Raw genomic sequence first — 24417 nt, forward strand, 5'->3', positions numbered from 1 at the left:
CACGATCAACTGACTGTTTATTTGGAGTGTGGTATGCCACATTATTTAATATCACTGCACAATTCAAGTTGAATTTGTCTTCAATTGGAGACATCTGTGTTGCTGGTCTGGGAGCCAGAGTTCAAATCACGTATCAGCCCATTTGCTTTTCCTGCTTTCTGAATGTGCCTGCAGATCACCTAGGGTTCTTATTAAAACGCACATTCTGATTCATTTGGTCTGGGAGGGACCCGAGATCTGCATTTCTAACCAGCTCCCAGTTGATGTCACTACTGTTGGCCCATGACCACATTTCAAATCACAGTTTTTTATAGAACTGCGTTCGTGGGCCTGACCGACAGGAATGAAGGGAGCAAAGGGAGATGCATGGGAACCTCTGCTCCAAATCTTCATCATAATGATAATACATCCCATTCGCTGAACACTGAGCCAGAGACTGTTCAGAGCATTTTGCATTCATGATGGCATTCAGTCCTCATGGAGACCCTGTGTGCCATGTATTATTATTTCTCCAGTGTACAGATTTAAAAAAAAAAAACAAAAAAAAACTCAGCATGAAAAAGTTAAGTAATGTGCACAGTGTCTCCCAGGAAGTTATTTAGCTGTGAATAAACCAGGTGTTAATCAGTCCTTTATGCTGCCTCTCCTGACAGAAAGCTCAGATCTAAGTTCTTTACTGCAGACAACGTGGGATCCTAAGTATACACATACTTTCAATAATTGTGTTCTTCATCTCCTCACAGTTCCTTTGGATCCTATTCCTTGATTTGAACTGGAAACTCCACTCTGTGCCTTGTGCCATCTGGAGAAAGAAAAAGAAAATGACTAAACAAACATCGTATGACCAGTATTTGGCTCTTTCCTTGATTGGGTCACTTATAATAACAACATTATCAACAACAAACATATTTTTAAGGATGGGGTTAGCAGAGAAGGCCTTCGGGTGAACTGCCTTATATAAATGTAACCTACATTTTTTTTTTTTTTTTAATGAAACAAGATGGGAGCTCTTTATGGAGCCTCTAATTCAACATCTTTAAACAGTATGTGAGACCTCAGTGTTGGGCCGGGGAGTCTCCTTGCTGCAGAATCCTTAATCTGACTGGTAATTACCAAGGTTTTTCCTGGAAGCATGAAGCATAATTAAAATCAGTGAACTATGTCTAAAAGAAGGCATCTATGTGACCTGGATTTATTCAGTAATCCAAGGGAAACTGCACTTCTAAGATATTTTTCGTTAATGACTATTACAGATTGAAAGCCGGTACTGAACTTTGAAAGGCAATACCTTTTGCTGCCATGTTTCACTATGTGCCCCTCCACGGTAACACGGTCACACTTTCCTTCTTGCAGAGCTCTACTGCCAAAGTCGAATGGTTTAAGAAAGAGCTAATGATTTTGTGGCCAATGTCTTTATTTGAAGTGGCGTTAGGTATTCAAGGACAATCTAAAGTTCTATCAATGAAAAGGTAGTTTTTTAAGGAAAAATAGACATGTTTTCATTAAGTTAAAGAAGTTGGCAAATAGCTATAATTTATGTACTTTTTATCAATTTAAAAACTATGTAATAGTCTGGTTATGTCCATAAATGAGATAAGTCAATCTCTGTCTCTCTCTCTTTTTTAACTTATTTAGCTGGAGGTCGCTCATAACTGGCAACATCAAATGAGATATTTAAGGCCAAAATAAGCACTGTGATGTACTTAGAATTAGTACCCCAGTATGTTATGTATATGTGAATTTGAAAACTATTATTTTTATTGTTGATAGAGCTGATTTACAGTTCCATTATATTAGTTCCCAAATCCACATATAAAAATATATATCTTAGTATTTCTGTTGATATATTGAACAGAGTATTGAGATTAAGAAGCAAAGAAAACTAATCCTGTGCTCATGTCCTGTTTCCCACACTGAGCATTAACTCTGAATTACCTGTCATTACAGCTACCTTGATAGTGGGGTGCCTAGGTGGCTCAGTGGGTTAAGCCTCTGCCTTCGGCTCAGCTCATGATATCAGAGTCCTGGGATTGAGCCCCACATCGGGCTCTCTGCTCAGTGGGGAACCTGCTTCCCCGCTCTCTGCCTCCCTTTCTGCCTACTTGTGATCTCTTTCTCTGTCAAATAAATAAATAAAATTTTTAAAAAAAACTACCTTAATAGAGGTTTATGTCAAAAAAGTTCTTTTTTTAAAAGATTATTTATTAATTTATTTATTTGAGAGAGAGAGAGAATGAGAGAGAGAGCACGAGAAGGGGGAGTGTCAGAGGGAGCAGACTCCCTGCCAAGCAGGGAGCCCGATGCGGAACTTAATCTCTGGACTCCAGGCTCATGACCTGAGCTGAAGGCAGTTGCTTAACCAACTGAGCCACCCAGATGCCCCTCAAACAAAGTTCTTGAAAAATTTAACAGAATTTAAATCTAGATATGTGGGGCGCCTGGGTGGCTCAGAGGGTTAAAGCCTCTGCCTTCGGCTCAGGTCATGATCCCAGAGTCCTGGGATCGAGCCCCACATCGGGCTCTCTGCTCAGTGGGGAGCCTGCTTCCTCCTCTCTCTCTCTCTCTCTCTCTCTCTGCCTACTTGTGATCTCTGTCAAATAAATAAATAAAATCTTTAAATCTAGATATGTTTTTATGCATGATATTGTATTACATAGATTGCTTTCCCAAATCCTCAGATTCATAGAAATGATATAGTCCATGGCGTTGTTTGACATGTTTTCTGCAAATGTGTTTATAAAGGAACATATGTTCTCATTTGTTCTTTCATTTAAAATGAATATACTTCAGGCATTTTTTCTTTCACTTAAAATAGATCTAATTATTGCCCATGCACTCCTAAGCTTGGCCCTGGGTGCCAGGGGACAGCAAAACAGACACAATACCTGCTATGGGTCAGTGCACTGTGGCCCAAAGTTAAGTCATTCTCAGATACTTTTCATGGTTTATCGCATTGTTGACATATGTGTATGTAACTGTACCATTGTTAAATTAGTATTTAGCAGTTCATTTGAACATAAATTTCTTTTCAAATGAAATGATCTTTCCTACAAGTGGAAAATTAATAATCTTGCCAAACTGAAATTTAACAGTAAGCAACATGGAAAAATATTATTGTCCTCAGGTCAGTTAGAAGTTCTCTACCTTCTAGAGAATGAAGTGATTCACACAGTCTTGTATCTTCTTCCTCTACTGGCACAGGGACTCACTATCCATCGTGCTGTTTTATGAGTGGAAAGACTACGTTTGACGTTAGATTGTGGTTATATCTTGATGTTAGATAGGACAGATAATCCTTTCCTCTCTAGTAAAGTCATTGTCGATATGTATCGTACTTTGAGAAACTGCCTGGTCCATTCATCAACTTGAAAAACCATGACCTGGTATCTCCGGCCTCATTCAGGTGGGCTGTTTGTCATGATGTCTTTAGCTCTGAGGTTAAATGTGTAACTCCAGTCTTTGCAGAAGTATGTCACTTTGAAGATTTCAGTAATAATGTCACAATTCTACACAGAAAAGGAGCATGCATACCATGCAAGAAACATTTTAAGGTATCCGTATCCTTGGTATTATGCTTCACATTGTCTATGCTCTCCTTTAACCTTGCTGCCTTTATCATTTTCACATATTACAGGTGCTGCTATTTCAGGACCAGAATTACGGTCTTCACTATGAATACACTATCCCATCAGACCCTCTTCCAGAGAATCAGAGCTCAAAAGCACCTGAACCCCTTTTCATGTGGACGCACACAGGCTGGGAAGATTGCGATGCCACGTGTGGAGGAGGTGGGGGATTTTCCAGCATTTATTTTATCAAAACAGCAGCTATTTTCTGATTAATCCTTGATAATTAAGGCACATTTGCAACTCCTTATCTGAAATTCCAAACTCCTTAAAGGATTGGAAACTGAAAGTTTTTTGTGACAAGTGTGGTGCCTAAATGCCTGAACTGTTTATGAATTAAATTGAAGAAAGGGCATTTACAGTTAATCACAGCATTACTTTGCGTAAATATTAATGTATTGGTTTGCAGGGGCTGCTCAAGGTACCACACAGTATATATGTACTTTTATATATACTTTCTGTATTAACTTTTTATTTTTATAAAATCTTCAAAGTTCTAACTTCCAGATACATCTACCCACAAGAATTGTAGCTCTGCAGTAAATACAAAGGTGCTATGAAAGAGTAACGTCAGGCTTGCTTCTGTGCCATTTGCATACTTAGTTTGAAAAGACAGAGCACCTGAAGAAAATAATTTAATACCCCCTGTTCCTCCATTTTGATTCTTCAAAAGTGTCCATCAACTATTTTCAATAAATAGAGATGTATCCTGAAATCTCACTCAAAGGTTTTAGATTGTTTTTTTTGTATTAGAAGTTAGCAGGTAAAAAAAAACAACAAAAAAAACCAAATTGCTTCAGCATAAAATGTAAGATTAGCAAATCACTTAATCCTGGAGTCCCAGAGATTAAACAGATTATCACTTACTCTCAGAACCAGTTAGGTTAAGGCAAGATATCAGGGCATGGGGCTCCCAGCTTGCCTTTGTATCACATATGTCAGCAACATAATACTTCATTTGTGTTTTGCACTTAACAACAGACTTGCTATAGTTCTTGAGTAATAGCTTCCTTCTAAAATTATTTTTAAATATTTACATATTTAAAATTATTTTTAAAATATTATATATAATATGTGTATATATAAAAAGATATATGTATATATAATACAAACTAGTTTTATAACATATGTATAATATATTGTATATATGTATATGTTTATATTATATTGTACAATATATACATAATAGATACATAATATACATATATATGTTACATGTTATATATTATATATACAAATAATATAAACAAACTAGTATATATAATATATAATATAAATAATATATAATTATATAATGTATACATATATCATGTATTGCACATATATTATACATATATACATATAATATACACATAATATTTATATAATCAATAAGATAATATATAATATAAACTGGTATATATAATATATAAACTCATTTATAACCCATATAGAACATATGTCTGTATATATAGCAAGAACAAACTAGTTTATATTACACATATTATATATGTTATTATAAACATATTATATATGTTTATATTATATATTTATGTATGATATATATTGTTTATATACATGTATAATACACACATAAATATAAGGTTTATATACACATATATAATGTATAATATAATGTGTAAATATAATGTGTGTGTATATATATAATGTGTATAATATAAACTAGTTTGTACAGAAGTGGAATATCAGTTTTGTTCTCTAGGCAAAGAAACTATTGATACACATACCCTAAGTGTGCTGTAGCAAGAGGGGGCAAGAGTACACAGTAGACTATTGTTTGGGGGAGAGTGTTTGGGGAAAATGAAACAAAATATACAGTATAAGTAACATAGTATAAAATTGTGATGATAAAAATTAAGCAAGAGTGAGAAATAAATATGGGTTGGGTGTTGGGAGGGGGTAGGTGCAGAATATAGTGGTCCGAAAGGTCTCAATGAGGAGATCACACTGATTTAAAATCTGCAGCGAGTGTGGATGGGCACCACCTATGAGGGTGTCTGGTAGAAGCGAGTCCCAGGCAAAGGCTCTGAGGCAGGAGTAAAGCAAGGAGTAGTAAGAATGCTAGTATGACCTTCCTTTATTGAGTAATGTGAGATACCATTAGAGGATTTGAATAAAGGAGTGACTTGTTCTGGTTTTATGTTTTTTAAAGTTATTTCCATTTCTGCATTGAGAGTAGATGGAAAAAAGAAAAGAGTAGAAGAGTTCAGTTAAGAAGTTATTACCACAGTCCAAGGAAGAGATGATTGTAGTCTGACCCCAATGTTAGCAGAGGAGGTGGGGGAAGTGGTCAGGTTCTGCATATTTTTGAAAGTAGAACTAATAGAATATGTTGAAAGACTAGATGTGGAGTGTGAGAGAAAGAAAGATGCCAGGGATTGACTCTGATGGTTTTGGCCAAGAAACTGGTAGGATGGAGTCACCATCACCTTACCTAGGAAAGCCTGTGGGACAGCAGGATTAGGAAAGAGTTTGATTTCCAACAGAAGTTTGAGATCCCTTTTGGACATCTAAGTGTGATCAAGTATGATCTATAAGTTACGTAGTCAGGAGAGAAGGTCAGAGTCTTGAGATAGAAAATATATGGATGATATTTTCAAACACTGAGACTAAATCAGGTCACCTAAGAAGTGAGTGAAAAGAAAGAGAAACTTCTAAAGGATTGAGCCTTGGGACACTCTACCGTTTAGACTTCAGAGAGAGAAGAAACAAGCAAAACAGATTAAAATGAGTAGCCACCAACACAGGAGAGGCAGGCAGAAGAGAATGCTTTCCTGTAAAGCAAGTAAGAAAGTATTATAAGAAGGAAGGAATGATCAACTCCATCAAAAGCTATTAAGTCAAAAATAATGTGGACTGAAAATTGATTATTACATTTAAATATATTTATTATATTTTAAAATGTGTTTATTGCATTTAAATACCTTTGTTATAAGATTTATTTATTTTTTAGATTTATTTATCATATCTAAATATATTTATTATATTTATTATATTTGAAACATAGAGGTCAATGATGACCTTGTCAAAAATAATTTTAATGAAGTTTTTGGCCCAAAAAGATTAAATGGAGTGGATTCAAAAGAAAATTGAGAGAAGGAGAGTATATAGGACACACTTCGCTCCTGAGGATATAGAGTAATTATGGCAGAAAGATGTCAAAATTACTCTAGCAGTTTAAAAAAACTGTTATCTGTCATCATTTCCGTGGTGACATTTTCAAAGGCCAGGTTTCTCTTGGGCCCCCATATCGCCAAGTGATATGGGAATCCTTTGCTTTCCTGTCTCCTCCTCCTAAGCCTCTCATACACCCTCAAAGTCCCATTCTTCAGTGATGCCAGAGGCCATTTGACTTAGGGGGTCCTGCTTCACATCCTCTATCTAAATAAAAAACGAAAACACAAATGGAAACAAACACATTTAAAATGAAAATCTTGGGCGACTAGGTGGCTAGGTTGGTTAAGTGTCTGCCTTCAGCTCAGGTCCTGACCCCAGGGTCCTGAGATAGAACCCCGCATCAAGCTTACTGCTCAGTGAGCCTGCTTCTCCCTCTCCCTCTTCCTGCTGCTCCCCCTTCTTGTGCTCTCTCTCTCTCTCTGTGTCAAATAAATAAATAAAATCTTTAAAAATAAATAGATAAAATGAAAATGAAAATCCATGTGGTTAGAATTTTCTCTTTACTATACCTGAGACAAGAAAGACCAGCCCCCATCCAATGGTGGGCTGTGGGGAAATGGAGTGATAAAAAGGTTGAGTTCTTGGTATAGCACTGAAAGGCTATTATTAAAATCTGTTTGTATTTAAAGTCTAGACAGGAAAATGTTTGCCCCATAAATTTTGTTTGCCTCATTTTTTTCTTGCTTTTGTAATTGCTGTCTAATAGGAGCTACATTAGAAGTAAACATACAGAATTTATCAATCTTCATTTTGAACAAATAAATTTGGGGGATTCACATTTTTTTCCCAAAAATCACATTATTTACAACGTAGAATATGTTTTTCCAGTTGCCAGACTTTAATGAATAGAGGTTTACTATAAATTTCTTAGGTTCCAGAGTCAGAAGGGCTTTTAGTTAGTTTTAAGCATAACTGCTTAATTATTAACACAAGAAAATTTAAATGCATACAGATTAAGTGACTTCTCAAGGCCACATGCCCAGTGTGGGTAGAGGTCACGTTAGAATCCAGGACTCCTAACTTCAAATCATCTCTCCTCCTCACACCTCATACTTCCTTAGAGAAGCTCAGAGGCTTCATGTCATTTCTTTTCACAAAATAGGACATGCTCCTTAGAGATCATATAAATTTTGTTTGGATTCAGAGAGATGTTTTATTTGATCTGTTTGATAAAAATTTAGATATGTCCCTATTTTTTATTTCAAATGGGTTATTTTGTAAAATAGTCCTAATTAGACACAACCTTTATATGATTTGCACTTGAATAGACCTTCTCTTTCAAATCTGTTCCATTGTGTTTAGTCAACAGTTTTCAATTATCTCTGACAATGTTAATAGGGTACATACTCCTTTCAGTGCCAAAATATTTCTGGGCTTTTGGATATTATTTTCCTTTGCAGTTCATAAATAAAGCGGACGGACAGGATTTCAAGAATCGCATCACTTCTAACTTCATACTGTCCATTTTATAGCCAGAGTTTGTAATCTTTCAGCATATACATGAATTAGAGGAAAGTGAGTTCAAAGCACAGAACATTGGAAACAGATTTATACAAAATTTATCTTCAACAGCAGAGAGGAGTAACAGCACTATTTTTTTTTAAGATTTTATTTATTTATTTGACAGAGAGAGAGAAAGAATGAGATCACAAGTAAGCAGAGAAGCAGGCAGAGGGGGAGGGGAAAGCAGGGGATGTGGGGCTTGATCCCAGGACCCTTGGGTCATGACCTGAGCTGAAGGCAGAGGCTTAACCCACTGAGCCACCCACGCACCCCATATCAGCACTATTTTACTTCACAGGACGATATGAAGCAAGAGCAAATAAAATATCACACAGCAATATAAGATTTCAATGTTTGACATGTTATTTTTTTGGATTCTGTTGTAAGGCATAGACTGCCAGCAATAAGTTAGGAAAAGAAATTTTTTTAAAAGATACCTACTGTCATGTAGCTAAATTTTTATTGTAATAATCTTTAACGTCAGAATGGCAAACTGTTTTAGAATGAAAAGCTGAACTAAAGTTAATTTGCTGCATTTTAATTAGTTTTATTAGTATCAGTTATTATAAGATATGAAAAAGCCTTTTAGAAGGAATATTTTTAAATATCGAATGGATGTTGATGATCTTAGGAAAATTTTTCCAACAGTATAACATATGCAAGCTTTTTGGCACCATCTTCTCACATTCTAATGATAGTTTTAGAATGATTTGAAAGGATATATATCATTCCGTATTTTAGCATTGGCCATTTAAACTAGTCCTTTTACTTTCAAATGGCTTAAAATGTATTTGGGAAATAAATGTTTATTTTGCATTGGTGTTCTAAAGCATCTGAAAACTCTTTGAAGGGATGTTTTACATTTATTTTGGCACCTCAGAAGTATGGTTCACTGGATAAAGTTCTTTTTAACATGAAAGACCTGTTTTAAGTGATCTTGGTCTTCAGAGGCATTCGAAACTTATCATTTCATGGTATCTGAGTGTCGTGCATTGAATTAGCGTTTCACAGTACGGCATATAGTTAACTGTATTACTCTAGAGTTTATTTTGAGCTGGTGGATAGATTAGTGATATAAACCTAGAGTAAGAGCCCCAAAATTCAGTAATCTTTTTTGAAATAAATGAATAGACATGCTTCTAGGATATCTAAATAGATACAGTTTGAAAGGGGAAGAAATAAGCCAACATCCCACGTTCTTTGCTTTAGTCCAGACCCAACCAGCTGAAGACCCTCACTTTGTTGGCCTTATATTGTGATATCCTTTAGACATGGGTTTCCTTGTGCATGAACAGATTCTAAGGAGGATCCAAGCCTTTGGGTCCAAGATGAGGGGACATAGCCAAAGAGGACACACCCCCTATCATTTTGCCAGCAGTTTATTTCCACTGTCCATTTTAAAGGCACATTGCCATTGCCTACACCATAATAAATGTTATTACCTGATGAAAATGCACCAAAATATATTTTTTCTCCACATTATTTCATTTCAGTAATATTTAATAGTTTTAAATTCTACTTTCTTTAATAAGAACATTTTTATATTAATGCAAACTCTTTATAAACTTGAGTTTTAATATGTACGTAATTCATTAGCTGAAAATGCCATAGATAACTATCCCCCGTAATTGGTCATTTGGTTTACAAATGGTTTTCACCATTTTAGGAAATAGTCTTGAGATGAACCTCTTAGAACAGAAAGCTCTTTGGCCTTGACTTACATTCTTGTACTTCACTCGTTGATTCCTTTACCAATGCCTTATATGCATTCACTATTTCTGAGTGGCCGAATGATGAGTGCTTTCTGCTTTTAGAAGATTCACTGTTCATTTAGTAGGCATCAGCTAATAATAAAATCACTGTGCAGAGTGATATGGGAAGATGTAGAAATTATTCCAGGGATATGCATACGTGCAAAGGCACTGAGGTTTATGAGAATGTTTATTTCTAGGGTTCAAAATATGAGGATCAAGGAATGAGAGATACTTTGGCCATTTTTTTCACTTTTTTATAGAAAGAAGTTAGTGCATGAAGATTCCTGAGTGTTATGTTAGCACTCGAGTGAAATTTGTCTTTAAATTTATGGGATACCATTAAACTATTTATGTGCATGAAAATGATAAGGTCAGCTTGGGTTATATATTGGGTGTTGTAAACAATACAAAATAAAAATATTTTCACTAAAAAGGATGAAATAGTCATTTTAACATTAAACCTAAGCCCTGAGGGAAAATTTTTATAGAAATATCAAAAAAATGGCTAAGAATTATATGGCATGCATAATTTTGGAAGACGTCTAAGTTAAAAAATGTATGCTTAAAAAAAACCCTGCATTTGACATATTTCTAAGAAGTGCTCAGAGAAAAGCCCATCATCCTCATTAAAAAACAGTTACTTTGGTTTCACTTATTTGCTGGCTATTGTTAGTTTGATAGAAAATAAAGAAATACATAATTTGAGGGAAAATTATAAGGACAAATGAATATATATATAGTCTTCGTCCTATAGAGGTTCAGAATTTTATTTAAAATTTGTGGTGTCCAGTAAGATAGAGGGGATTTCGATGCTGTCTACTGAAACAATGAACACACTCCTAAGAACATGTTTCTGTATTTATGATGCCAGTTTGAGAAATGTGATCTACGTGGCTAGAACATATTTTTATTAAAAATATCCATTTCTTGGGGCTAAATACAGAGCATAGAAAAAAATAACAGCTTTATCTGAGACTGGAAAAGAAGGCACCCCATCTAATATCTAGTCTTCATCAAGTATCTTCAGAGAACAACAAAAGAGTCAATACATAAAAATCACCCTTCATTTTCAGATTGTGCCCATACTTGGTAATGAGACCAATTGCATAATGGTTATGTTCTTTTATTCCTAATTGTATTCAGAACATCGAAACCGATTTCCCCAATACTGATTTAATGGGAATGACCCTGAGGTGAAGTTAATTGCCATTAAGCAAATAATACACTGTCAATAGCATGCAGCTACTTGTGGTTCAGGCAGAAATCCAGTACTTCATCACTCTCTGCCCGTCCCTAGGTTCCACAGTATTGGATGCATTGTAAATACTGCTCTAGATGCTAAAATGGAAATTTCCTGTGTTGGCTGGAACATAAAAATATATAAAAGAAAAAAGTCAAACAATAACATTTCCATATGGCTTTACAATCTAGTTGTATTTTCATAGGCATGGTGTGCCTGTAGATGGGCAATAGGTTTGGTCCCTCCAATTCTGTTGTTTTCATTCAATGAAATTTTTAAAAAGTAGAGCCAGACTTATCCTATCAGCTAAAACATGTGTGATGTGAACTTCCTTGCTACACTGTGGATGGAGAAGTCCCAATTCACAATCAGATGCCTCTCTACTTTCTTAGAACACCAGGGTGATTCCTGAAATGACACAGGTATCTGTGTCTCTTTTGACATATCAACACTTACACTCGAAGGGTTTTTTCAAGAGCTTAACATGTTAGCTCTAGGGTAGTAACCAAAGTTTTGTATTTTCATTAAAAAATGCTGTGTAATTAGTCCTGAGTTATTCACCTCATGACTACCTATATGTTCAGCAAAATGTCTCTGGATAATGTCTGCTGGTCATTTTTTTGTGGTGTAGTTGGCAGGAAAACCACTATTTAAGTTAGTTTAGGCAATTCCATCTATAATGCAAAAGAGTGTCTTATGAACTGGAAGGTGTTAAATTAGATGATAAAGCAAACATTTATATTTGATGAGAATAATGCATATGTTAATCCTCCTTTAAAGTAGGTGTCATCAGAATGTAGAAGTTGTGCTTACATCTGTTAACATTATACAGAATTTGTACAATATCTATTTAGTATGTGCATTGGGTCATAAGGGAGCACCTGGAATGTAGGAAACTAGGAGGAAGTTAACAAAAATCCTGGTCCCAATTTTGTATACTTAAGTAACTCATTACCTCGTGAGGCTGGTTTTTCTCTGTGAAAGAATGAACATAAGCCATATCTGTTTTTTCTGCAGTTTATTTAAAAATTGAAATTAGTAGGTATTGAACACTTCTTATGCGTAAAATTTAATGCCACACTCCTCCCCTTCTTGACCGACCACGGAAGAACCTGGGCAACCCCTAAGTATTTACCCCGGGCATGAAATGTGGCCTCTTCTCTGCCAGTTCCCATCAGCTTGCCTGACCATGTGGGGTGCCCAGAGCAGGCTTAGAGGACTTCCAAGCGGAGATGTTCATTTACGTAAGCAACTAGCCATAAAGTCCTACAATTCAGCCTCCGTTCTCTTTGCCAATCCGGGAAAAGACCTTTTACCTACCTGGTACTCTGTTGTCTCAGTTGAGCACCCATAGAATAAGTTGCATTGCACCAGACCTGGAATTCTCCAGATAGGGCATAATTGGTCAACATTATGCTGCCTGTGCTAGGAGATACAACTGAAGATAAAACTAAATGGTTTCAATGACATAGTATGCAATAATCAGAGTTACGATTGTTAGTTACTACACACACACGGCGAGGAAGAAAGAAAGGAGAGAGTTAGTCATTTTTTTGTAGGCTACAGATTGTCCCGGGACTGTGCCCCAGTGTTGTTGAGCGGGAAAGGAAGGAAAGGTCCTAAACCTATACCTGCTCTTCTGTCTTCTTCACCCTGTTGCTTCTTCCCATGCCCCACTCAGGTCAGAGCAGAAGATACTTAAAAATTATTCAAAGTGGTTCTTTCTCTACATTCTTTCTTTCCTTCTTTCTTGACACCAGCCTCCCTGCTCTGTTAAGTAGATGACAGAGTGACCTCTCTGCTACCAGCCCAGGCTGTCATATTTGGCACAACCGGCATGAATGTTCTGAGCTTCCTAATTATCACAGCATGACAGTCATCGGACCCGAACTAATGGCCTTGCAGTAGAGACCCAGAAGACTTGTGATTATTTTCCTAATCCTTCATGACCCATCTGGCTTTAAAATTGATAGTTGATTTAATTACTTCATAATGTCAAACAATCAGTTAAATTAGATTATGAAATCTTATATACATATTTAGACTCTTGTAGAGAAAGAGAATTAGCACATGTGTAATAGGCTCTTTAGGTGGAAGATATAAATCTTGTCAAGTAAGTGTACATAAAAATGCCCAGATAAAAATAAATACACCATGCAAGTCGTCATTTTTACCTCCCGTAATCAGAGTTTATCCTAACAAAGTAGAAAAGCCATTTTTCTGAAATCTGGTGGAAAATACCAGGAGTCCCATGGCTTTTCTTAGGGCACATCACAATAAGCAGGGAATGAGGATTTCTAGAACGTGCTTTCATGAAGGCATACAGGTTGCAAATTACAGCTTTCCACCACTTAATGCTAAAAGATGGCATAGTCCTTACTAACAAATTTAATTAATGTCTTGGCAACTTATGCTGCCACAATCCCTTGGGAATATAAAACTTGTTATTTCATATTTTTATTTTTTTAAGATTTATTTGTTTATATTAGAGAGAGAGAGATCATGCACACACATGTGCCAGCTGCGGGAGGGCAGAGGGAGAGGGAATGAGAGAGTCTCCAGCAGATTCTGTTCTGAGTGGGGAGCCTGACAAAGGGCTTGATCCCAGGACCTCGAGATCATGACCCTGAAATCAAGAGTTGGACACTTGGGGCGCCTGGGTGGCTCAGTGGGTTAAAGCCTGTGCCTTCTGCTCAGGTTATGATCCCAGGGTCCTGGGATCGAGTCCTGCATTGGGCTTTCTGCTCAGCAGGGAGCCTGCTTCCCACACACCCACCCCCGGCCTAGCTCTCTGCCTACTTGTGATCTCTGTCAAATAAATAAGTAAAATCTTAAAAAAAAAAAAAAAAAAAAAAGAGTCGGACACTCAACCGACTGAGCCACCCAGATTCTCTGCCATTTAATTTCTAATGAGGAAAAAATAACCATTTATCTTCCTTAAGCCTAGAGATACATTTTTATGTAAATGATAAGTAATATCTTCATTGATCTAACTTAAAATTCCTTCCAAAGTCTGAAAATCACAACAAGCCTAGGCATACCCTCTACATCATTTACATAAAGACCTATAATTTCTTTTTGTGTTTGTTTTTTGTTTTTGTTTTTGTTTTTTTGCTCTTTGCAGGAGAAAGGAAGACAACAGTGTCTTGCACAAAAATTATGAACAAAAACATCAGCATCGTGGACAGCAAGAAGTGCAAATACTTAACCAAGCCTGAGCCGCAGATTCGCAAGTGCCATGAGCAGCCGTGCCAAACAAGGTAACCGTGTCCCACCCACTGTGAAAGCTCCACGTGGCCACTCAGTTACTAGCATTCAAAACACACTCAAAATATTAACAAACTCACTTTTTCCTAAAGACAGTGCAAAGGAATATGTACCAAAATGCAGGGTTTTAGACAGGCAAGGTCTAGGAAAGACAGATCATTGCCTGAATGGAAAGAGAATAAAAGCAGCAAGCCAAACTAGGATTTCCCTCCACTTTCACTGTATTCTCCACAGCGTGAAAACAACAACTAAGTGGGACAGATGAGGTATAATTAAAATTATGTGATAATCTGTTGGTCACTTCTTCAAAAATGTGGTTACGGGTTGAATTTAACTAGTTGTTCTCCAGTTCCCTGAAATGATGTGTTAGAACTTGCCAAGGATGATATAAACCAAAGCCGGACTGGCTCGGACCCAGTCCCTCACAGGACACCAGGGACAGTGTCGTCCTCCTGGTTCCCGAGGCTGCCTCCTCACTTTCTCTCCCAGAGCTCCCAGTCTGACTGCCCCATTCCTGATCTCTGCCCACTGGATTCCCATGCTGGGTCCTAGTTACAGAACAGTCAGCTGTTTTGGTCTCCTATGACTTCCCCAATGAGGATGAGACTACAAAGTAGGCAAGAAACTCTTGAGTAGGAAGTAAGATGGGGATGCTGAGCAGCTGAAAATGGTGTAGAAAGAAGACTATGCCTTAGTAACCCACAGGGACAAGGAACCCGAGTCTAATTTGGAAGTGAGCTAGGGGCAAGACTGTTTGGAGTGTTTCCTATCATAGGGCTCCTTGAAAATCCATGAGCTTCATATAAAAATTAATGGGCTTCAGTGGGACTGACCCCTAATGTCAAAGGTCCTAAAAGCTTTCAGAGATAGAATAATGAAAAGAGTATGAGCCTGCATTGATTCCTCTGGAATCTAGGGGTAGGGGTGTCTGTTGAGTCTTGACACTCAGAGATCTGTTGAGGCTCAGTGAGTAAGGCTGTAGTTGTGAGTTCCCAGGGAGCTGCACAAAGATTGAGCTCCCCTCTCACTGGCTCCTGCCTTGGTGTTGCAGTGGATTTGCCTGTCCTGCATCTCAGATGTGCAAAGAATCTGTAGCTTTGTGCTGGTCTGTAACTAATAGAATATTCTGCCTGACGCTCCACCACAGTGAGTAAGTATAGAGGGAGGAGGAACAAAGTTGCCAATTAACTATATTTAAAACTTTCTGTCTTAATCTCTTTAGGAATTAGTGTCATCCAGGCTAATGCTGGGTTCTTCTGGCTTCCCGGTCCCTCCTGCCCTCCCCACCTCTGATGTAGCACTGATCCTGAGTTCCCTTTGTTTCTAGTTTATTGCAAAACTCAGTTTTTAAGCCCTTCAGATCCAGCTCATGCTATGTTAATGAGAGCTTAAAAGAATTTGGAAAATCCTTTCTTCCTCTCCAATGCTGAAATTCCAAGGCTTGTTTTTCTGTAGATTTGGTGTATTTAAGGTGACAAAAGCTGATTATCAACTTTTTCTTTCCTTTGTGTTCCTGCTCCAATATTCTTGTCCCTCCCCAACGCCCCTGTCCTTCTAAGGAACAGGACAGAAGAATGATATGTGAAAGGATGTTCAAAAAGATAAAAGCACATTAGCAGACTCTTAGTAATGTTATTCCCATTCCACCTACCTCACTGTCTGCTTTTCAGGCTAACTTCATAAGTAAAATGAACTAATTAAGCTTTTTTCTGAGGCGATGTAGTAATCAACAGGAAAAGTGATGTAGGGAATTATTGGTACCTGTAGTCAGGTCTTTGACTCCTTTCCGATCAGGGCTGGACAGATTTAAAAGCAGGGTTTTGGTCTTTGCCCCATCAGCTAAAGAACCTGGATCATTTTTGTTCTTACCATTCTTAAGAATTATCTTTTTTTAAATCTCTTTTAATAGATATTAAAATGCTAATTTATCTTGTGTTAAATAATTTGCTAAAATATTTCAAAACACCATTTGTTTCATATACCATATAATTTTTCCATTTGGAGGAAAGAGCATTGCCTTTTTCTGATATATCAGGAATCCTGGAGGAGTTGGATTTGAGGACTAGAGCATATTTGTCACTTCCTAACTTGGTCTGTAGAGGATCAGAATGTACAATACACACCATTTATTGTTCATCACTGACCTCAGCTATCTTGCGGGAAACTGCCTTGCTAATGACTTGGTAAGAGAATAGTTTTAAAAGGTCACTACATTTCTGAGTGAGAAATTTTTGCAGCTGGACACTGGATGTCTTTTTTGTTAGAGATTATTATCTTCCTTCCCTTGGAAAAGAAGTCAATATATTGCAAACCACCAAGAAGCAATGTCAGTGAAGTTAACTAAAATACTGAAAAGTAAGAAATGGACATGAGCAATTATTAGGGGTCATGGAGGAAAACTTTCTGTGACTTACTGGCATAGCATAACCTTTAGTTTTCCTGCCTCTTCTTTTTCCCCACCCTAGCAAGAAACATTCTTATTTCCATTTACATGTATTGAAAAAGTCATTAAGTAGACTGATGGAACTCTATGTGCCAAATACAAAATATATCAATGCACTAGTAAATAGCTTTGGAAGAAGGAATCTTAAAGATAAGGAAATGGGATAATTCCAAATTAGATTAATTCTAAAATACAAAGGGCTTTATTAGAATATGTTTTATATTCTATGCTTATTTTTGAGGAGTTTTCACAAGGAATGGAAAAAGTAACTTTTGGGGCACCTGGATGTTTCAGTGGAGTAAGTGTCCCACTCTTGGTTTCTGCTCAGGTCATGACCTCAGGGCCATGTGGTGGAGCCCCATATTGGGCTCCATGCTCAGCTCTAAGTCTACTAGAGACTATCCCCCTGTTCCCGCCCCACTCCCCCTGGCTTATGCTTGTATGCACAAGCTCTCTCTCTCTCTTTCACTCTCTCTCTCTCTATCTCAAATAAATAAATAAATAAATAAACGATTTTTTTAAAAAAAAGGAAAAAGTGACTTTTATCATTATACTGAGGATCTCTAAAGATTTATTTTATTTTAAAAAATAGGAGATTCCTTGAAATTGCAAATACTTCTCTTTTCAGTATTATCTTCTTGGTTCCATAATTGGAGGGAAAGGTACGTACATGGGTTTAAATAGTGCTTATAACCTGTGTATCCTCATGTAGAAAGATGAATCAGAAACTAAATAAATTTGGAAGATAAATACTTTAGGAAAAATCCACCAGGGGAGGGATGCCTGGGTGGCTCAGTCCATTAAGCATCTGCCGCCGGCTCAGGTCATGATCCAGGGTCCTGGGATCAAGTCCCACATCTGGTTCCTTGCTCAGCAGGGAGCCTGCTTCTGCCCCTGCCCGCTGTTCTTCCTGCTTGTGCTCACCCTCTTGCTCTTTCTCTCTCTGGCATATAAATAAATAAAATCTTAAAAAAAAAAAATCCACTAGGGGACTCCCAAGCAAAATGGTAGATCAGCATCATACTTGATAGACCAGGGACAAGAACTTTGTTAGAGGAAATACTAGAATGCAAATGTTATCAGGATATTTTTTTCCTTTTCAGAAATAGAAGCATAGAATCATTTAGAATTAAGCCATTGTACAGATGAGAAAACTAGATTGTATGGGATGTGACTTTCCAAACTTTGGATTATTGCCAGGGACATTTGGGCTTAAGGAAATTTGGAGAAATCGATGCTGTTTCTGTAAAACATAGACACAAATACCAATTTGAGAAATGTTTAATGACAAACTATTGTATGCAATGTGTCATGGATGCAAAGAAGTAGAAGACATTGATCTCTGCCTTTAAAGAGTTCATATACTAATCAGGAGAAGAAGGGCAAATTTTGTAGGGAGAATGTGAACCCCTCCACTTCCCTAGGGAATATCTAACAAATGCTATGTGAGAGCCACAGGCCAGGTGCCAGAGGGCAAAGGAGAGCACAGTTGTTGTGGGTTGGATGGAGGAAGGAACTTGGAACTGGCTGTCAAGAATCCAGGCAGTTGACACTCCCTAAACAGGTACCATGTGGTGAAAATAGAAAGAGTTTGAGGAGCAAGCTGAGCATATGGTTTCTTTTCCAAACAAATGAGAGATGAAGCTAGAGAAATGAGTTAGTATAAATTACCTATAAATATACTGTAACATACATAGTATATACTATATACTGGGTCCCTATTGTATATCAGACAGTATAATAATAAACACTTCTACAAAGGACAAGATGGAAACTTCACAGCTGTGAGTATTGTACTGTGAATGTGTACAGCTAGTAAGGAACCCAGAATTAAGCTCAGGACTTTGACTGCCCTGCACTGTGCTGAAATAGGATTGTGCAGGTAGTTTGGGGTGGGTTTAGATTTCCCCGCTATAGGGTTGACCTAATAATGGGGAATGCAGAGAATGTTTTACTGACAAGAACCATACAGATTTCATGAATCAATTTTCTGGCACAGGCCTTGGTTCTTCCCAAAATAAATTTGGGGAGGTGTTTAAATTAGTGGTCCTTAGGCTATATCTCAACTCATTAGAAATGGAAGTGTCCATAGATATGTACCACTGCCCTGAGGATTGTTTGAGGAAAGGATGTCCATCTAGGTGTTAAAAGGCCTATGTATTGGCAGAATCACTGAATCAGTGAAATTCAAGAAAAAGATTTGGAGTTCTTGAGGACCTCTGAAATGAGGTCGCTTCATGTTTAGTCACTGGCCTCCAGTGTCTTGATTCCATGGCCACTACATAGAAGCCAGCCGAAGGAAGCTTTCGTAGCTTTATCCAGAGGATATGGCCCAGACCCAGGAATCTTGTTCCAAGCCATTGTTGATGTACTAACGATTGCTTCCCCCAGGTAAGAGGGTCATTCTTAGGGACAGGGCTCTGTTACCTTGCTCATATCTCTGTTTGTCTCACGGTGAGGTCATCTACAGCCTCCTTGTAATTTCTGACCCTACAACCTTCTGACCCTTGGTAAGTTGCTAAAAATCTCCCCTTGCCTTGGTTTCCCTCTCCATAAAAGGCCACAGTAGTCATAGCCACTAACACTTGGAATTATTGTGAAGACTTAAAACACAAAGAACAGGAATAACTTCTATGTGTTAGCAGTTGTGTACTTACTGGGTTTCTCAGTGTGGCCAGTGTGATAAGCTGTAACAGGAAGAGCATGGAGTATGGCGCAGACCAAATCTAAGTCTTTGAGATTTTTAAGACAGAGATTTGAAATACAGAGAACTCAAAATGAGAGAAAACACATGTGTTTTAGAGAAAACTATTAAAAAAAGAAAGAAAGAAAGAAGAAGAAGAAGGAAAAAAAGGTAAAATTCACTGTGCAAATTTTGACTCCAGACATGACAAGATACACAATGGATTGGTATCTTTCAACCAGTTTTAGTGGTTCTTGCTTTACTTTTAGATGGATGATGACAGAATGGACCCCCTGTTCACGGACTTGTGGAAAAGGCATGCAGAGCAGACAAGTGGCTTGTACCCAACAACTGAGCAATGGGACTCTGATCAGGGCCCGGGAGAGGGACTGTGCGGGACCTAAGCCTGCCTCTGCCCAGCGCTGCGAGGGCCAGGACTGCATGACCGTGTGGGAGGCAGGAGTGTGGTCTGAGGTGAGGCTCGTGCCCCCATCTCTTCTCACGTCCTTGCTGTCCTCTGACTCTCAACTTGTGTGAGGTCATGGGCTGTTGCATGCTGAATCTTTGTGCAGAGCAGTCCAATACCATCTCTTAATTTTTCTCATAATAAAAGGCATATACAGGGCACCTGGGTGGTTCAGTCAGTTAAGTGTCTGCCTGCGGCTTGGGTCATGATCTTAGGATCCTGGGTTTGAGTCCCACTAAGGACTGCCGGCTCAGTGGGGAGCCTGCTTCTCCCTCTCCCTCTGTGCTCTCTCTCTCACCCTCTCAAATAAATAAATAAAATATTTAAAAAAATAAATAAAGGAATATACTCATTACATATAATTTTGCAAACAGAAAAAAACAGTTATTTACTCTTCATTCAGTCAACATTGTAACATAAGAACAAATTTTATGTTCATTTTAGAATGTTGCTTTTTCATTTATATATCATGAGTATACTCTTTAGTGGGCAGAAATGTTAATACGCATTTGATTCATTCTCTGTCCCTGAGCATTTAAAAGGGAAAGGAGAAAGGACATTAATATTACTTTGATTTTCTAGCTGCTCTGAAGCATTTTAGGTGAACAGGTGGCCACATGCACACACACACACACATCCTTGCACACCCACACATGTGTGCAGACACATGCACGCACACACACAGAATTATTCATATGCTTAATCTCAGACTATAAGATAGCATGTAAAACTGACAAGTGGCAAATGCTAGATTACAATGAGTAACCAGTCTTTTGAAAACAAGGATAAAGTAGCTTAGGTAATAAGGTTTGGGAAAATTCTTCAATTAACCCAACCTCTCCCTCCCTCCCGCCAAAGTACATTAGCAAGTAGCATGACTTTCTGTTGGCTTCCTTTTCTGGGCTATACCTTGCTGTTTAACAGATCCTTTTTCATTGACAAAGTATACTTTTGACAACGAATGTAGTATCTAACTTTACATCAGAATCAATCAGTTGGATCTGGAGAGAAGTTTCACACTAGCAAAGGAACGCACCCCACCTCCAGCCAAACTATAACATTTTTTGCAAACTTTTTAGGAGGAAATAGGCCAGAAATATTCTATACAGAATTTTGACAGCAGGTGGGAGCAATAGTATGCCTCAATGCAGTCTACCAATTAAAAAATCTCTCATTTTTAAATTTAATTTAAAATTTGACTTTACAGAACAGGGTTAGTTCCAACTGCAAAAAAAATAAAAATAAATATTAAAATGCCAATTTACACATGCAGTGTATGGAATTTTCAAGTTTTGTCTTATCTTTTATCCCTTCCCTTCTCTTTCCCTCTTCTCCCTTCTCCCGCCCAATGCTATTTTTGGTCCCTATGTCCAGATAGTCATGATGTGAACCTTTGTAAAACTGAGAAGCTTTACACATATTCCATAAAAATGAGCATAAATGAAAATGAGAAGCTAAGTTGCTCCTAGAAAAAAATAGGTGTAATATACATACGTGCTTTATATGTTATGTCACCATTGTAAATCAGGCATCAATTATTTATGAAATGAACTAAACTATTTTTGAACTGAATTATATTTGCAATGCATATAGTCATTTAGAATGATGATTTCTAGGGGTATATAATTATGCAATGAAATACTTTCCTTTTGCTAAGATTCTGTCTGTTTTCACTTGAAGAAGAGTCTGTAAGAAATGACCCTCTAAAAAAAAATTTTCATTTCCACAGACATTTCTTAGGGCTAAAACAGATTAAACCTTAGCAAAAATACATTTTTGAATTTTCTTTCATAACTATATGTACATATATGATGCCAATTAAGTTTAGCATTTTACATTTTGATCACTGTGTATTATTTGTTTCTCATCAACAATCACAAGTTATATTGCTCTGTGTAGTAATGGTCCTGTGTTCCTGAAACTCGTTACCTCCAGCACTGTGCCCTAAGCTTCATCTGGATCCTGGTCCTGGGTGTAGCTAGGCGTTTTCCTCTTTATTCTTTAACCTGGTCTTTATGTGAGTGATAGGTTTATGAGAGATTATTAGAAATATTACTTAACATAATTTAACCATTGGTCTATATCTCTAATCACCAACCTCATCCAGACTCTCTGATGTGATCTTCTAGTGTTCGGTCAAGTGTGGCAAAGGTGTACGTCATCGGACTGTGAGGTGTACTAACCCTAGAAAGAAATGCGTCCTCTCCACCAGACCCAGGGAGGCTGAGGACTGTGAGGATTACTCGAAATGCTATGTGTGGCGAATGGGCGACTGGTCTAAGGTGAGACTAATTCTGTACATTCACAATATTAGGGGATCTATAAAAGGTATGACTCATGAGAGATGGAGTCTTACATTCCCAGGTTCACATCCTATCTGTCTTTGATCATGAGCTCTATAAAACCATTTTAAAGATCAAGTAAGATAAAACGTATAAAGCACTGAAGACTGACACAAAGGAAGCCCTCGAAAAATACTATCTATTGTTATTTATTTTTTTTTGTTCATGACCTTTTTCCTTTTTTTTTAAATCATTTTTTTTAATTTATTTTCAGCATAACAGTATTCATTGTATTTGTACCACACCGAGTGCTCCATGCAATCCGTGCCCTCTCTAATACCCACCACCTGGTTCCCCCAATCTCCCACCTCCCCATCTCTTCAAACCCTTCAGAGTCCATAGTCTCTCATTGTTCACCTCCCCTTCCAATTTCCCCCAACTCCCTTCTCCTATCTATTGTTATTTTGTTGTAAATTTTTATTGATACCATTCTTTGTCAGAATATTTTTGCATAAAGCTTATCTAATAAACAGAATACTATCAGATAAGTACATTGAAAATATAACTAAGGGAGGTAGTGACAGCATCAAGCAGAGGCAATTTCTACCTTAATATGTAAAAGGCATTCTTTTTCCCACCAATTTTGAGGTTGTGTATAGAAGAAATGGAAAGAACAGCATTCTTGAAGTCCTTTGCTCAAATCAAGTAGACACAATTCATATGGCAGGGAAACTAAGTTTAATTTCATCATGATAGTAGTATTTAAATTTATGAATAAAGTTGAGCCTCATATATAAGTGAACCATAGAAAACAGCTCATCTATTCATTCTACATAAAGTATTAATAAATCCTATGTTTTAAGATAAAATTCTGATCGTTTTTGGGTTAAAACAGCTCCCAAATATGCATCTTCAAAAATGTAAGTATTAATTAAATAATCCCCTGTGCCTTGCCACATCCAGCTGTGATATTATGTACTTATTATTATGGAATCATAAAATTCTAAAGCTTAGAAGAGACATAATAAATCCTGTCTTCCTTCCCTTTATTTGATATATGAAGAAACAAGTGGTAGTCGCTGAGGCATGCTAAGGAGTGTGGTGGCTTTTCATAAAGAATCCTAAAGGCCATTCTGGAAGAAATCTTCCCAATGTGTAACACACTGTGGTTAACCAGTTTGTGTAATGTTGCCCCAAAAGAAGTTCCTGACACTGAATATCTATTTTCTCGTGATTACTGGTGCCTCTCCTCTCGAAAAATGTTTGCATACTAACATCACATGTTCTCATAACCTGTATTCTTCCTTCAAAGACCTACAACATTTAAAGTTCTCATTGGGACTCTTTAAAAGATGCATTTGTAAAAAATGTAAATCAATCCCTCCCTAAAGAATTAGGAAATACCCAGCCCAGTCCATGCAGCTCTGAACTGGTGAACCACAGAAGGGAAACCTCACACTTTAAAGGAAACAACTTTTAGAGGAAAGAGAATTCCAAATTAACCATAAACTATTTTATTTTCAGGGTTAACATTTTCCTAATTCTATAAGAGGGAGATACAGTAGGATGATAGGGGCAAGACCGTGGCTTGGAAGTCAAGACAGGAAGGGCATAGTTTGGACTCCCTCATTACACAGACGGACCAATTGATCAAGCTATTGAATATATTTGTATCTTTGTTTCCCTATGAATGAAGAAGGAAAATAATAACACCATTGTTTTCAAGTTATGTGTATATTAACTCTTTCTTCAGCACTGAAGGTATAAAACAGGGCAAGGGAATGAAAGTCCTAGTTGGAGGGATGTAGGGAAGACCACCCACTGCTCTCTTCTCACTGTAGTCACTCCACATTTATTTATTTTGGCTAGTGAAATTGAGGTGTTTTCCTTAAGTATAACAGTTATTTTTCTAAGAAAAAGTTTAAAAACCTTTAGAATAGATAAGCTCTACTTTTCCAGCGTTATTAATTAATAGG

General features: G+C 37.3%; 1 protein-coding gene across 1 annotated transcript in view; it reads left to right on the forward strand.

Moving 5' to 3' along the window:
• The window catches only part of ADAMTS19 (ADAM metallopeptidase with thrombospondin type 1 motif 19), a 250022-nt gene that overhangs the window by 205686 nt on the left and 19919 nt on the right, over positions 1 to 24417 (forward strand). The window contains exons 18-21 of the mRNA XM_032851974.1: positions 3635 to 3788; positions 14425 to 14560; positions 19963 to 20167; positions 22289 to 22441. Of these exons, the coding sequence (XP_032707865.1) occupies positions 3635 to 3788; positions 14425 to 14560; positions 19963 to 20167; positions 22289 to 22441 (648 nt within the window). The remainder of the gene's footprint in view (positions 1 to 3634; positions 3789 to 14424; positions 14561 to 19962; positions 20168 to 22288; positions 22442 to 24417) is intronic.

The sequence above is a fragment of the Lontra canadensis genome, unplaced genomic scaffold, assembly GCF_010015895.1.
Source record: "Lontra canadensis isolate GAN:19392208 unplaced genomic scaffold, GSC_riverotter_1.0 scaffold5, whole genome shotgun sequence".
Lineage (NCBI taxonomy): Eukaryota > Metazoa > Chordata > Mammalia > Carnivora > Mustelidae > Lontra > Lontra canadensis.